The sequence below is a fragment of the Hakea prostrata genome, chromosome 3, assembly GCF_041222555.1.
Source record: "Hakea prostrata isolate BN-2017 chromosome 3, UWA_Hpros_2, whole genome shotgun sequence".
NCBI lineage: Eukaryota > Viridiplantae > Streptophyta > Magnoliopsida > Proteales > Proteaceae > Hakea > Hakea prostrata.
The window spans coordinates 25,364,035-25,377,495 of NC_142602.1; the positions used below are offsets into that span (position 1 = coordinate 25,364,035).

The 13,461-nt window shown below is 36.7% G+C and overlaps 1 protein-coding gene and 1 pseudogene across 1 annotated transcript; one reads left to right on the plus strand and one right to left on the minus strand.

The window, feature by feature from the left end:
- The first annotated feature begins 7,393 nt into the window (after nt 1-7,393).
- LOC149021866 (pentatricopeptide repeat-containing protein At4g21065 pseudogene) lies at nt 7,394-9,757 on the plus strand (annotated as a pseudogene).
- A 1,269-nt stretch (nt 9,758-11,026) lies between these two features.
- Nucleotides 11,027-13,182, minus strand: LOC149021867 (E3 ubiquitin-protein ligase RZFP34-like). Its single transcript, XM_089147202.1, has 12 exons — nt 13,136-13,182; nt 12,924-13,011; nt 12,784-12,843; nt 12,573-12,605; nt 12,417-12,494; nt 12,146-12,189; nt 12,016-12,053; nt 11,834-11,916; nt 11,583-11,674; nt 11,415-11,484; nt 11,280-11,321; nt 11,027-11,179 (listed from the first exon to the last, which is right to left on the minus strand). The coding sequence occupies exons 1-12, from the start codon at nt 13,159-13,161 to the stop codon at nt 11,027-11,029; spliced, it is 807 nt and encodes a 268-aa protein (XP_089003328.1). The 5' UTR covers nt 13,162-13,182.
- Between the last annotated feature and the right edge of the window lie 279 nt (nt 13,183-13,461).

Consider the following 13,461-nt stretch of genomic DNA (forward strand, 5'->3'; position numbering starts at 1 on the left):
TTCCTCCCATGTCGATGATACACTGTTACTGCTTTCTTGAACTCTTACCATGAGCTTCCTTCCTTCACTGCAACCCAAGTTTGCAGACACCACTAGAAGTAACAGAAGCAACGAGCGCATGAAGCTTCTCTTCTTCTTCATGACTGGAATGGAAAATCTTTAGCTTTCTGCTCTCTAATTAGCACTGATGACTCAAAACCTTGTTTGCTAAATAGCTTTTAGTGACTTGTGACTTAGATGAAAGTAGATTATATACCCACATGGGAGAGAGAGAATTAATCAGTGGTAATATAAAAACCCCAGAAAATTTTATTGTGGAGAAACCACTTCCTGTCAATATCATATAGAATCCTTAACCTCTCTCTCTATATATATATATTTATAGAATCCAGACCCAAGATATGGGTGGTGATCAAGAAGCAAACATAATTCAACACTCATGCTTCTATGCCAATGATTATGAACAGTAGAGGTGTGCTGCCACCAGATTTACCCAAAAAACAAAAAGCAGCTGTGCTGCCATCAATAATTTACTCTCTCATACTTCCCACCATCTCTTGATATTTTCCCCAGTTAATTACTTTATTTCTGAAAGTCGGATCATCTCTTGGTACTTTTCCAACTTTACTGTGATTCTCATGTCTTACCTACTCTTGATATTTTTCCGTGGTTAATATCTAGGTTAAATTACCATAAAAGAGTTGCTCAATTGAAGGCAATCAATGCATTTTAGTGAAAAGGTCACGGATTTGATTCTTTTTCATAGTACATGTATTGCATCCAAAACTAGCTGGCCGTCCTTGTAGTTCTACGGATCTCTTGCATAGCAAAGATGGACAGGTCGGGGAGGCACCTCCAATGATCAAGTCAGTTAAGGAAAATGTAAATAAATAGAACAGAGATGCAGGGTAAGTAGCAATTGAACCACAGCTCAACTCTTGGAGCCGAAGGGAATTGGATTATCTTTCTTGTTTTTGTTCTTCGTCACAAAAGGGTACTTACAGCGTGCAAGACTCAACTATAACTTATACGGGATTAATAGCTAATATAATCCCGAAGATGACTTCTAGCAACTTGTATTTGTTTTGCCACCTCATTTTATCCACTTGTTCAACAACATGCTTTTCTTGTTACTAATTAATCCCAATGCCCATATAGCTGCAACAGTTTACATATTTAAACTTTTAAAATTTTGACCATGGATAGGTATTAACATAATACTAGCAGCAATACATGAACCAAGAATAAAAAATTTGATCAAGTTTCATTAATTCTTATAGTGGACATTATTGAATTATTTAAGGGTTGTATGCTATTTTTTCTATTTCTTATTTTTTGTGTTTTTCTTTTCTATTTTTCAAAATGAACTGATATTTTGGCATCGTTTTGATTTTTGAGCCTACTTTAAGAAATGCATTAAAAAGAAACATTTTTCTTGAAAAAAAATGGAGAAGCATCATCTTCCAATGGAAGCATTCTTGTCTTCTTCTTTTTTAATAAAACATTCTTATCTTTTTGACATCAAAACATTACTTGTACCTTAAAAACTTAAAATTTCTTTTTCCTTTTTTTTTTCTTCTTTCTATTTCTTACCTAAAAACTGGATGGAACTGAAACCTTACAAGATAACTCTTAAGTTCTTAAAATCATATAGCCAATTCTAATGTTATTAGCCAATTAAAAGGGACCGAGATCTCATGTTGATTTCATATTTTAAAACCTTCAATAGTACTTTTATGCATGGAATTCTTTTTCATTAAAAACTTATGTCAGCTTGCAATTCTTTTCATTGGGATTGTGAGTTGATGTCTTGGTTTAGTGCTAACAGATTTTTTTTCTTAACACCCATTAAAAGGTTTAGTGATTAGATATTTTCATTAAAGTGCTAAGTAGGTTGCCCACAGGGCCACTTGGCCACATCAATGCATATGTAGAATAATAATTAAAATGAGGTAAATAAAGGCTCTTCTTGTGAACTACAAAGAGAGATTGAAGATCAGAAGAGAACAAGTAGGAGAGGAAAAATCAAAAAGTTACTTTCTTCTTTCAATGTTCACTTTTTTTTTCGAAAATCAATAGTGAAAACCATTTTCGCCTAAAACACAAAAGTCATTTGGAAACTTGGGTGATTACCTAATTATAAATAATTTTAATAATATTTTAAAGAACGGTAAATATATTCTTTCTTCACCCACCTTTCTTTTCTTGAAAATGATCTTGATTTCAGTCATCAATTAAACTGAAAAGTGCCTTACTAGTACTCCAACAAATCATTAATCAAAGAATAAAGCTTCTTCAATTGCAAAATTATTATAAGGATAAATATCAGTAGAGTACAGTTTTGGTCAATCCATACAAAAACTTCAAAATGTAGACAAGAAAAAACTCCTATTTAGACTATGTTCAAAGAGTACTATAGTGAGCACTAGCACATCAGCACTTAACACCACCACCACCAGTTTGGGGCCCTTGGGTGTAGGACCATTAGGTACGTTTCTCTTCATTTGGGTTTTTTTGTGATTTGGACCAATCTCTGCTTCTTTGGCCTTCTTCGCATCCTTATTTTTCTCAATATTTTCCTTGATTTCACAATAAGTAGCCTTTTTTGGCAGCATCACACACTGTTGTAAATATGTTTAAAATTTTATATAAATATTTGTTTTAATTGTGTCTTTTATCCGTGGTTTTATTTAGTCCCACATCGGGTTGAGATGATTTGATTATATGGTTTATATATAGTAAGGGCCCATGTATTAATAATTTGTTTGAACCCTATTGTGACCCTGCCATTATATATATATATATATATATATATATATATATACTTGGGGCCTAGGGACTTGGGGCCTTGGGCCGTGGGCTTTGATCCGGAAGGCCCATTTTGTCTTGGGCCCATCGGGCCCGCGGGTGATTCGTGGATATGCCATGAGGGCCTATCCGGGAGGGGTCCGCGTCCTCTGAAGGGGCGAGGTGCCCTCAACAAAGAGAGGTAACCTTACCCTTCACCCACAGCCTTTGGAGCTCTATATAAAGCCATTTCCAAGTTCATTCTAAGCACGGAATTTTCCTCCTCCTCCTCCTCTCTCTCCCGTTGTTGTCGCGCGGTGCTTCCCGATGGTACCTTTCTAGGGTGCAACCTAGGTTGGGCTGGCGATCTTGGGGTGAAGCGAGAACCCGTTGCCTCGGGATGTCTTCCTTGGTATTTGTGAGACAGCGTTCAAGTATAATTTTGCGGATTCATCAACAACGTTTCATCACACACTTCTAGCTTCTATGTTCTATTTCTTTTGGATTACCTCCAAAGTTGCACCAACGATTGATCTTGAATAAGGTCTCTTGCACTTTAGATTTGTAAAGAGGAAAACTTGAGAATCAAAATGAAAAAATCTAATACCCTTGTCAATGAGCCCATGATACATCTTGGCTCCATCGACAAAGCTCACTCTTGAGAACCATTGTTGTTGCATTCCTCCTCCGTTTCTAACAACTATTCAGAAACCCTCATCTTTAGACTAGCCAAGTCATGGCTTAGTCCAAGAAATTCTAAGGCTTTCTGCTAGTTTAGTTTATGTAGTTTTTCACTTTATCCACAAATTTTGTAATTCTCTTGCTGATTTCTTAGCCTACGGCTCAAAGAAATCTTAGTTTAATTGTGTTTGGTGACAGTCTTTGCCAGCTTGTTTTATAAACACTAATCTTCTTTCCTCTAGCATTAAGTCTAGAGAGTTTAATATAAATTCTTATTTGTCCAAAAAAAAAAAAACTTACTTCTTTACCTTTGTCATCCTTTAATCATAATTTTCTTAGTAAAATAATCTTATCATTTGTCACATCTTTCGAAAGAGAATCCTCTTAATAATGACAAGACGATGAGTCATTTTAAAATTCCTTTTCTATCTCCATAGTAAATATCTTCCAAAAGAAAAGATAAGATAATGAGGGAAAAGGAATATATGATCTTTAACCTTTTTTTTTTTTTGAGCTGAAGTTCGTCTAAGCGAGCTTGCACGTACCTTGATTACATCTTCAAGAGAGATGCCTTGGCAAGAGTTGAACATTCATTATTCTCTTTTGATAAATAAAAATTTTCACAAAAAATGCTGCTCCTCCCCGAATGCCTTGAAAATTTGTCCCACGAAGCTTTTGAGAAAACCATGAAACAGGTCCGAATTGGTGAAAAGTTTGCATTTGAAGCATTAAAGTTGCTTGCTGAGACTTCCAAGCTATCAATTGGACCTTGGAGAGAAGTATTTTCTTGCATCCACTTAACTTGGTTGAGTAACCTATTCATCCAAGTCAAAGTATTAGAAAGTAAAGCATTCTTATCACTAAAGAGAAATTCATTTTTTGCATACCAAAAAACCCAATAGAGTATACTACTGATTGTATGCACATGTTCATAATGACCAGAATCTCCAAATTTTGCATCCAAAAAATTCAACCAATCTTGAATAGAGCTACCTACAAATTCATTTGTGTCAATTCTAAGCGAAGAAGCCCTCCAATAAGCTTTTGCAAACTCACAATGAAATAATGCATGAATAGTATTTTCCACATGTGAAGCGCATATAAGACATAGAGATGAATGACTATTATCCCTAGTAAATAAGCTTGTTGAGTTACAATACCATCATGAGCTGTCTTGCATAAGAAGATTTTGATTTTTACGAAGGGTTTGATTTTCCAAATTTTTCCCAGTTCTCATTTTCCGAATGAGATGATTGGACTTAAGAATGGTTGGTAGTATCTCTAGAACAATGATATGCCGACTTCACTTGGAAAGATCCACTATAAGAGAATTTCCATACCCATATATCTTCAAATTCTTCCGATAAAATTGGGATTGACAAAATAGCTTGCTTTTTCATCATGGCTAAACCAACAATCTAGCATTGAGAATTCCATTTTCTATTAGGCCAATCATTAAGTTCATGTACAAGAATAGGCCCGAAAGGGGTTGTGTCCTTGAAGCAAAGGGAGAGAGAAGATTGGGTATCCAAGGATCTAGAAACACTTTTGTAGATAACTTGTTTCTTATTCTACGAATCAAACCATTTTTTAGAATTTCCTGTCACCCGCTAAAATGCTTTTCCAACTCCAAGATGTTTTTTTTGACATCTGAACTTCTAAGAAGTTTGAATCTTTCAGATATTTTCCTCTCATTGTTCTTGCCCAAAGTGAGTTGATTTGTTAGAAGCCTCCATCCTTATTTCATCAATAGGCCAGAGCTTTGTTAAACGAATAAAGGTCCTTAAATCCCAAACCACCTTGTTTCTTTGATTTACGAGTGTGTCTCAATTAATCCAATTAATTCTTGTGGTTTCTTTATTTTCCACCAAAACTTCCTTATGAGGCTAGAAAAGCTTATCACACATCTCTTTAAGGATTAAGAAATTTGGTATTGTGTATGTTGGCAAAGCAGTTGCAACTAGGAGTGTAAATGGATAGTTGAAACCCTCTTCCAAATTCGTAGTCGCATCCATTTAGGGGCATCCGAATCCTCCAATTACTAATAGGATATGGATATGGTATACCCCTTTCTTATTGATTATTATCCGTCTGATAAAATTATCCGATTAAGTTACTTATTCAAATTTATTTTTCTTATTTTTATAAAATTTTGTACTTGTGATATGTGATTATTTTTCTAGATTTTCTACTAAAATAGCTTCCAAAGTTGCTAAATTCTTAAAATTTCAAACCTAACACTCACAAATAAAATAGTAAAGATATAAATAGGTAGTAAAAAACTTGCATTCAATATGTATTCATGTCCATTTAGAAGAACCTACTTAAGAAAATAAATATCCGATTATCATCCGAATCCGACTAAATCCATTCAAAAATCGATAGGATATTATCTAACTTCATCCGAATATAATAGGATGTGGATATGGTATTACCACTATCCGATCCGAATCTGATCCGTTTACACCCCTAGTTGTAACTGCTTTAATGAGGATTTCCTTTCCCGCTTGAGATAGAAGTTTTTCTTTCCATCTAGCTAATTTTGCCTAAAACCTCTCGTATAAATAAGAAAAAACTTGGGTTTTTGATTTCCCAATGTTTGAGGGTAAACCCAGGTAGACTCCATGAGAAGCAACTTCAACTATGTTAAGGAAATTCGAGATTTGCTCTTTAGTTTGAATAGGAACTGGAACCCCTTTGCTGAAAAGTATTGAGGATTTTGAATTGTTTTATGTTGTCCAAATGCTTTATTATATTATTTTAATATTTGACTTATGATGTTTGTGCATTCTCAAACTTTACAGGAGAAAAGAGCATACAAAATTTTCATAAGTGAGTTTGCACAAGGGCACAAGTGTCCTTTCATATGACCAAAGTGCTTGTGTAAGCCACTTTGATCTCAAACTTAGATCATATTCCTAGAAATTAAATTATAATACCTTTGAAAAATAATTTAAAGAGCAAATTATTGGTAAATAAAAAATTGTCATTCTTCTACTAAAAAAATTTGTCATCCATTTGTGCATTTTTCCTAAAAAAAGGAAAATTGTTAGATTGTTTGCAACATTATATATTTTTGGGAAAGGTAAGTTAGTCTTCAATAAATTTTCATTGGGAAAGAAAGTAAAAGAAAATAAAGGTGCACAATGTTACATTCAAAATTTGAATTTATCATTTGTCGTATAATCATGACAAGAGTGGATAAAATCTTTCATGGTTAGAACGAAAATCATTAAACAAAAAATTAACAAAAGAAATCTATTACATATTGTTCTTCCAAAGATAATGCCCAAACATACAGTCACAGAACCATACTTTTAAGACGCAATATCATCCACGATACTCTTTGTAAAATCATGGGGTTCTATAAGTTCTCTATATCATACAAATAGCTTCATGAGAGTTAGATTTGGTCAAGTGATGACCCTATTTTTAAAGAGCTTTCATGATACTTAGTGATGAGAATTGAGAACTCCCTACAAATTTACTTCTGTTCTATTTGCCTAGGGAGGATAATTTTTTGGCTGGCTATTATTTGATTAGGGTTTGGTGGCTTAGCCTCCTCATTTTTTTTTTTTTTTTTTATACTGCTAATTTTAGATAGTTCAATATAAACTTTCATTTGGCCAAATGAAAAAAACGAAGAGCAGCTCTATCACCATTCACCAGGATTTAGTCTTCTAGAATAGCTCCCAAGAATTGTTTACCCAAAAAAAAGGAAAAAAAAAACTCCCAATGCATAATCCGAACCGAATACCAATTCTGCTTTTCCCCCCAAACTCTCCATGAGATTCAATCCCCATTTACGATACATATTTGAGTCAATCGGAACCGAAACCAGCTGCTACCAAAGTCTCCAACTGGGGACGGATCCCTTGAGATACATCTTTTGTGGGACCATTTCGATCAACTAACCAACTGAATCACTGGGCAGTCTTGAGGACACCGGAAAGAAGAAGAAGTGAAGCAATGCAGTTAGATGCAGACAGGAAAATCACAGAACCTCCAGAAGACTCTTCACCATCTTCTGCAGCTCTCGTCCTCAATCAACCACCTGAAGCAGATTCACTGTCGCCTTGTTCTAATCGACCTCCACCAAGACCAATATCTCATTACTGCTCTCGTTACCGTTCTCTCTCGGCGCTTCCGAGCCATCAATTATGCTCGCTCTATCATCACCCAGATTCACAACCCTAATACATACCTATCCAACGCCATGATCCAGGCTTTTTCAGAAACACCCGGATCCGAGAGCGATGCCCTTTCCTTCTATATCCTTCAAATGCGAGACGGAGCTGACCCCACCAGATGGCCCAACCGTTTTACCTTCCCTCCTTTGCTCAAGGCCTGTGCCGCTGCCTTCTCCTTAATAAGACCCATCCAAGAAATTCATGCTCAAGTTACCAAGTTCGGAACTTACAATGATGTTTACGTCGGGACCACCCTGCTTGATTCTTACTCAAAGCGTGGTGACATTGAGTTCGCACGCAAGGTGTTCGAGGAGATACCTGTAAAAAATATAGTCACTTGGAATTCCATGATTTCATGTTTGGCGAGGTCCGGAGATGTGGGCTTTGCTAAAAAGCTCTTTGAGGAGATGCCAGAAAAGGATTTAGTTTCTTGGACCAGTCTGATATCGGGTTATTCACAAAATGGGTTTTTCCGTGAGACACTGGTGATGTTTGAGGAGATGGGTGCTGCAGGGCTGAAACCGAATGATATTACATTGGTAAGTGTTCTATCAGCTTGTGCGAATCTGGGTGCTCTTGGGCTTGGAAGGCGAGTACATTCACTCTTGGAGGATAATGGTTATGTGTTGGATTTGTTTGTGGGAACCGCTCTTATTGACATGTATTGCAAGTGTGGTATGGTTGATGAAGCTATTCAAATATTTGAGAAGATGCCTCAAAGGAATGTGGTTGCTTTCAGTGCAGTGATTGTAGGGTTGGCCATGAACGGCCGGGGATTAGAGGCCGTTAATATCTTTGAACAAATGAGATTTCAAGGGTTGTTTCCCAATGACATTACCTTCATTGGAGTCTTGTGTGCTTGTTGTCATGCTGGTTTGGTAGATAAAGGAAAGCATTATTTTGATTCCATGACTCAGTTCTATTCACTAGTCCCCAAGCTCCAACACTATGCTTGTATGGTTGATCTGTTAGGCCGTGCTGGTCATGTTGATGAAGCTTACCAATTCATCATGGAGATGCCCATCAAGCCAGATGTAGTTATCTGGGGAGCTTTACTTGGAGCTTGTAGGATTCATTGCAATTACAAACTGGGTGTACACGCTGCACATCAGATTCTAGAGCTTGATCCCCAACATTCTGGTGGCCTCGTATATTTATCCAGTGCATACGCTAGAATGGGAGATTTGGATGGCGTGAAAAAGGTGAAAAGCATTATGGGAAATTCAGGGATGAAGAGATTACCTGGGATAAGCTGGATAGAAGTAAACAATGTTGTCCATCAATTTTTTGCGGGAGATAAATCCCACCCCCAAAGTGATAGGATTTATGCAAAGCTGGATGAGTTAGCTAAGCGGTTGGAATGCGAAGGTTATACCCCAGATGTAGACTCTGTATTCTGTGATGTAGAGGAAGAAGAGAAGGAGCAGTCACTTTATGTCCACAGTGAGAAACTAGCACTTGCCTTTGGATTGATCAACAGCCCTGAAGGAACCCTCATTAGAATTGTGAAAAATCTTCGAGTTTGTGTTGATTGTCATGTTGCTATAAAGCTCATCTCCAAGATTGAGGGGAGAGAGATAATACTAAGAGATAGTAACCGTTTTCACCATTTCATTGCAGGTACTTGTTCTTGCAAGGACTATTGGTGATCTGGCAATGCACAAAACCTTGAAATATGAAAGCAGGGGGGGCAGACTTTAATAAAACTATCAACTTATTGTTTATGGTACTGAATCATTTCTCTGCCATACCCTTGATATGAAGAAGCGTTTATAGTTCATTTAAGAGTATAACCTTTCTGATGTTTCTTGGAAAATTTATATCTTTGCCACAATCTGTGTGGAGGGCTATATAATCATCAAAGAGGAAATCTAGATGTCAAGTTAGAATTCAGAAACCAGAGATTACTCCTAGCAAGGGGTAGAAGGAAAAAAGTAGATGAAAAGATCCTGGCAAGTTCCAATAAACAGCTCCCCCTATAGTGATTTATTTTACTGGAGATTGGAGTGCTACAGATTTATCACCTTGTATTGAAGCCATATACAGAGTCTAGTGGACAAATTTGGTGCTTCTCCTTCAATTGATCATTCTGGGTCGATGATATCATGTATCCCCCACTCCAATGGTTGATATAAGAGTAATCAACAAAACTGTTTGCTGAGAACTAGGCAGTGGCAGCTTATAGTGTGAGAGGTGAATCCGGAAAGCTTTGGCAATTCAGAACTCATCCAGGGAGGTGCAACTTGCTGGGTGCTGGATCTCTAACTGCAAAATCACTTACAATGAGATGAAACTTTGGATTGGAAAAGACTCCAAATAAATGTAAATTGTATCAACAGACTTCTGCTCCATGGATGATTTTGAACATCAATTATGAACTGGAAGGGATCCTCAATGATAGTTCTGCTTCCTTTAACAAATTCCAACCTGAGAAAAGGGGAGTTGCTTTTAGTAATACTATTTTTCATGTTAGAAGAGGCCATTAAACCAACCCTAAGGTATCAATAGATGCTCTGTTTTCTTATCCAAATCTTCTTTCCAAACAACCCAGCCTGACATTTTCCTATCAGTGACTTTCTGTTAGACTTCTTGATACCATAAGAGCTTCGGGTGAACCTATGCATAAGATAATCCATGCGGCATTTTGCCTTATATGATAGCATGAATCCAAATTTGACCAGCCTTCGTATGAGATACTGCTCGCTGTAATCAGTTGCAGAACTACTGCTGGCAGCCACTCCTTTCTAGAATTGACATATTTGTGCTGAAACCCATGCTCCACTTCTTTGACACTTGGTTAAGTGAATGGAGAGAACAGCAGTAAGTACAAGGAAGGCAAAATATTATGAATCGGATTCTATCAAAAAGGATTCAATTTGGTTTGTGTATGAAGGATTTCTGTACTGCATTGTTTGATTGCTACGTCTTCATTTGAAAATTTCATAACTGAACCGATCCAAAGCTTCATTGATTAGAGCCTGTATTTCAGAAATGTCCAGCCTCAGTCGATCCAATATCTCAGTAGCAACAGCATAAGGTGTAAAGTGAGAAAATAATAGTTCACAAGTTTACAGGAGAAAAAAAAAGGACAAACAAAATAGGTATAGACAGTGTTTACCGGGGGAGGAAAAAAAACTAACAAAATAGGTATAGACAGTGTCTTGGTAGTGATAGGGAGTAGCCATTTCTTGGAACCCTCCCCCCCACCACCCCAAAAAAACAGAAGATCCATCCCCAATGGCATACTAAAGGAATAACTTACAATTGATGAACAAATTAAAACTTCTTTCTGTATGTGAAATTTCGCTCAGTCAATGGAATTCCTTATGGCTTCTCATCCTTGCAAGAAATCTTTAATCAAGGGGCCGTTATCTCGGCAGTTCTGAAACCCCTGGTAAGCATGAAGCAGGAGCTCCTTGGGTCTGCCTAGTATTGTATGACCTGCAGCTTAGGCACTTTAGTGCCACAATATGGAAACAGACCTGGGATGATGTTCCACAATCATTGCATAGGATCCACACCTAATCAATCACAAGAAAATATCCAAAAACCTAAATTTGGAAACTTGTTACCATAAGTCAGCTAGGTAGAGAATTGCTGCACATTAGTATATCCCCTTACCGTCTTGTTTTTATAAACTTCGGGCATTGGTGTTGAGGCAATCTACAATGATTTTCAGTATGGGTTAGAAACTGAAGATAATTTGAATGACTAACATGCTTGGGCAATAAATATCAAAATTTTATATTATCTTACTTCCTTGTCAAGTTTCTCCCATAAGCTTGACATATCACAAACTGACTTTGAGCAAACAGGGCATGCAAACCTGCAATGATCGGATCAAAAGTAAAACCACACCAATTAATTCTTTTGGCCACATGTGAACACAAGGTAAAACACTGGTTATTCTTAACAAATACTTACTTGAAGTGTAGCATCATCTCATTCAGACAACCCAAATGTATTGTATGTCCACATTTTAGTGCAGTAACCTCCTTGGTTGAATCAAATATATACTGCATATAGAAATGATGGTAGAACTCAGGCATGTGATTATTCCTTCTTTTTCTTGTTAATGTCAAATTTGCAATTCCAAAATAAGACTGACAACAAAGACAACCAAAAATTATTAATAGAAAGGGTTGACAGAGATTTTGGGTTCTTTCAATTTTCACCTCAAAGCAGATAGGGCAGTTATGGTGCATTGCTCCTTCCACACAATGGTGTGAATCCTTCAGCACCAATGAATAACAGCATCCTGAAGCAGGAATTTCAAAATTCCCAACATCAAATAATGTAAAAAATATGAGACAGAAGCTTCAATTACAATAAGAATAGGGATGAACATTTAGCTTACTGCATTTTTTGCAGTGGAAAAAGTTCTGCCCTCCAGTTCTGAAGCAGAAACAAAAACGATACAAATTACTCAGTATTTGAAGAAAAGTTTGGTTCTTAATTCTATTAGATGTTAGGAGGAGTATAGTAACCTGCAAATTCCACAGTCGTCACAATGATATTGGTCCTTTGAAACCTGCCATGAGAACCAACTAGTTAAATAAGAAACCATTTAGATGTTGAAAAGGAGTCTTTGCTCTTCTATCCCCCTTCTCTTCCAGGAAAAAAATGAATCCTGCCATTCAAACCAGCTAGCGAAACAAGAAACCCTTGGATGTGCAAAAGGACACTGTTTTTCTATCCCCTCCCACCTCCTCAGAAAAGGAAAGATTCAGTTAGAAATTTCTTCCTTGTTATAATTACATCATCATCAAAGAATTTGCATTTTGCACAGAAATATTTTCCCATGCAAACGCCACAGTTGGTACAATTTTGTTGGACCTGAAACAGAAATAAAATGAAGATCAATTATCAGTAACAGATTTCATCTTTTGATTGAGCATCCTGAATTGAACTTACATCTTGTTCTGTACCACACAGCGAACAGATGACCTGAAAGTTTAATGGCAAAGAAACAATAGTGCATCAGTGATCTCTTTCGGAAGAGGATAAAAAGGGAAAGAACCAGACGTATTGTAATGACTCAATCGAAGAAGCTAGTAAGAGAATGAATTAAATGATCTACGCCCATAATACATTTGAAAAAAAATGAAATAGCGAAAAACTAAACCTTTTCCAGTTTATGGCGGGGAACTTCATGTCTATCGACCGCGTCAACTTCCATTGAGTTCTGTTCATGATCACCCATCAGTAAATCGTCGTAAATGGATCCATTCGATACAAATAATAAAAAGGAAAAATCATATGAACCTTAGCTTCATTATGGCAATGCCTGCAATCGAAAATCTCATCGCAGCAAGGGGCTCTGATTTTACATCTCCTCCTGTAATGTTCACACCTACACACACAATTTTCGTTTTGAAAAATAAAAATCAGATAAACCTCCCTTCTCTACACCCAAAACAACATTTTTTAACAACATGAAATAAACGATAGGAGCATCTGATATAACTGATGGTTACCCGAAATATCCAGATCCTAGCTCCATCAACGATTCGTTTTTCTTACAAGATTCGAAATATAATGATTACACTTATCGTGGATATTTTGAATGAAAAATGGAGAAGAAGAAGAAGAAGAAGAAGAAAGAGCTTAAAATAACCAGAACCTGCAAATTTAACTTGCAAATCTGTTGGTAACTGTAGAAAGCAACGGTGAGAGAATTTGATGGACAACCTATATTAACTACCAGGTCGGCGTTTGGCGGGAAAACCGCGTAACTGAAGACCTAAGAACTCCATGTACTCATCGTTGTAAACCTTCAGAAGAGAAGAGGGAAATCTTCCTC

What these genes read in the sequence shown, in the direction of transcription:
- LOC149021867 (XM_089147202.1), bottom strand. Translation starts at nt 13,161, where the DNA reads ATGGAGCTAGGATCTGGATATTTCGG. An exon ending in CCCGCCATAAACTGGAAAAG is followed by an intron (nt 12,606 to 12,783) that starts GTTTAGTTTTTC and finishes TTAAACTTTCAG; the next exon opens with GTCATCTGTTCGCTGTGTGG. An exon ending in TGTGTGGTACAGAACAAGAT is followed by an intron (nt 12,495 to 12,572) that starts GTAAGTTCAATT and finishes TTTCTGTTTCAG; the next exon opens with GTCCAACAAAATTGTACCAA.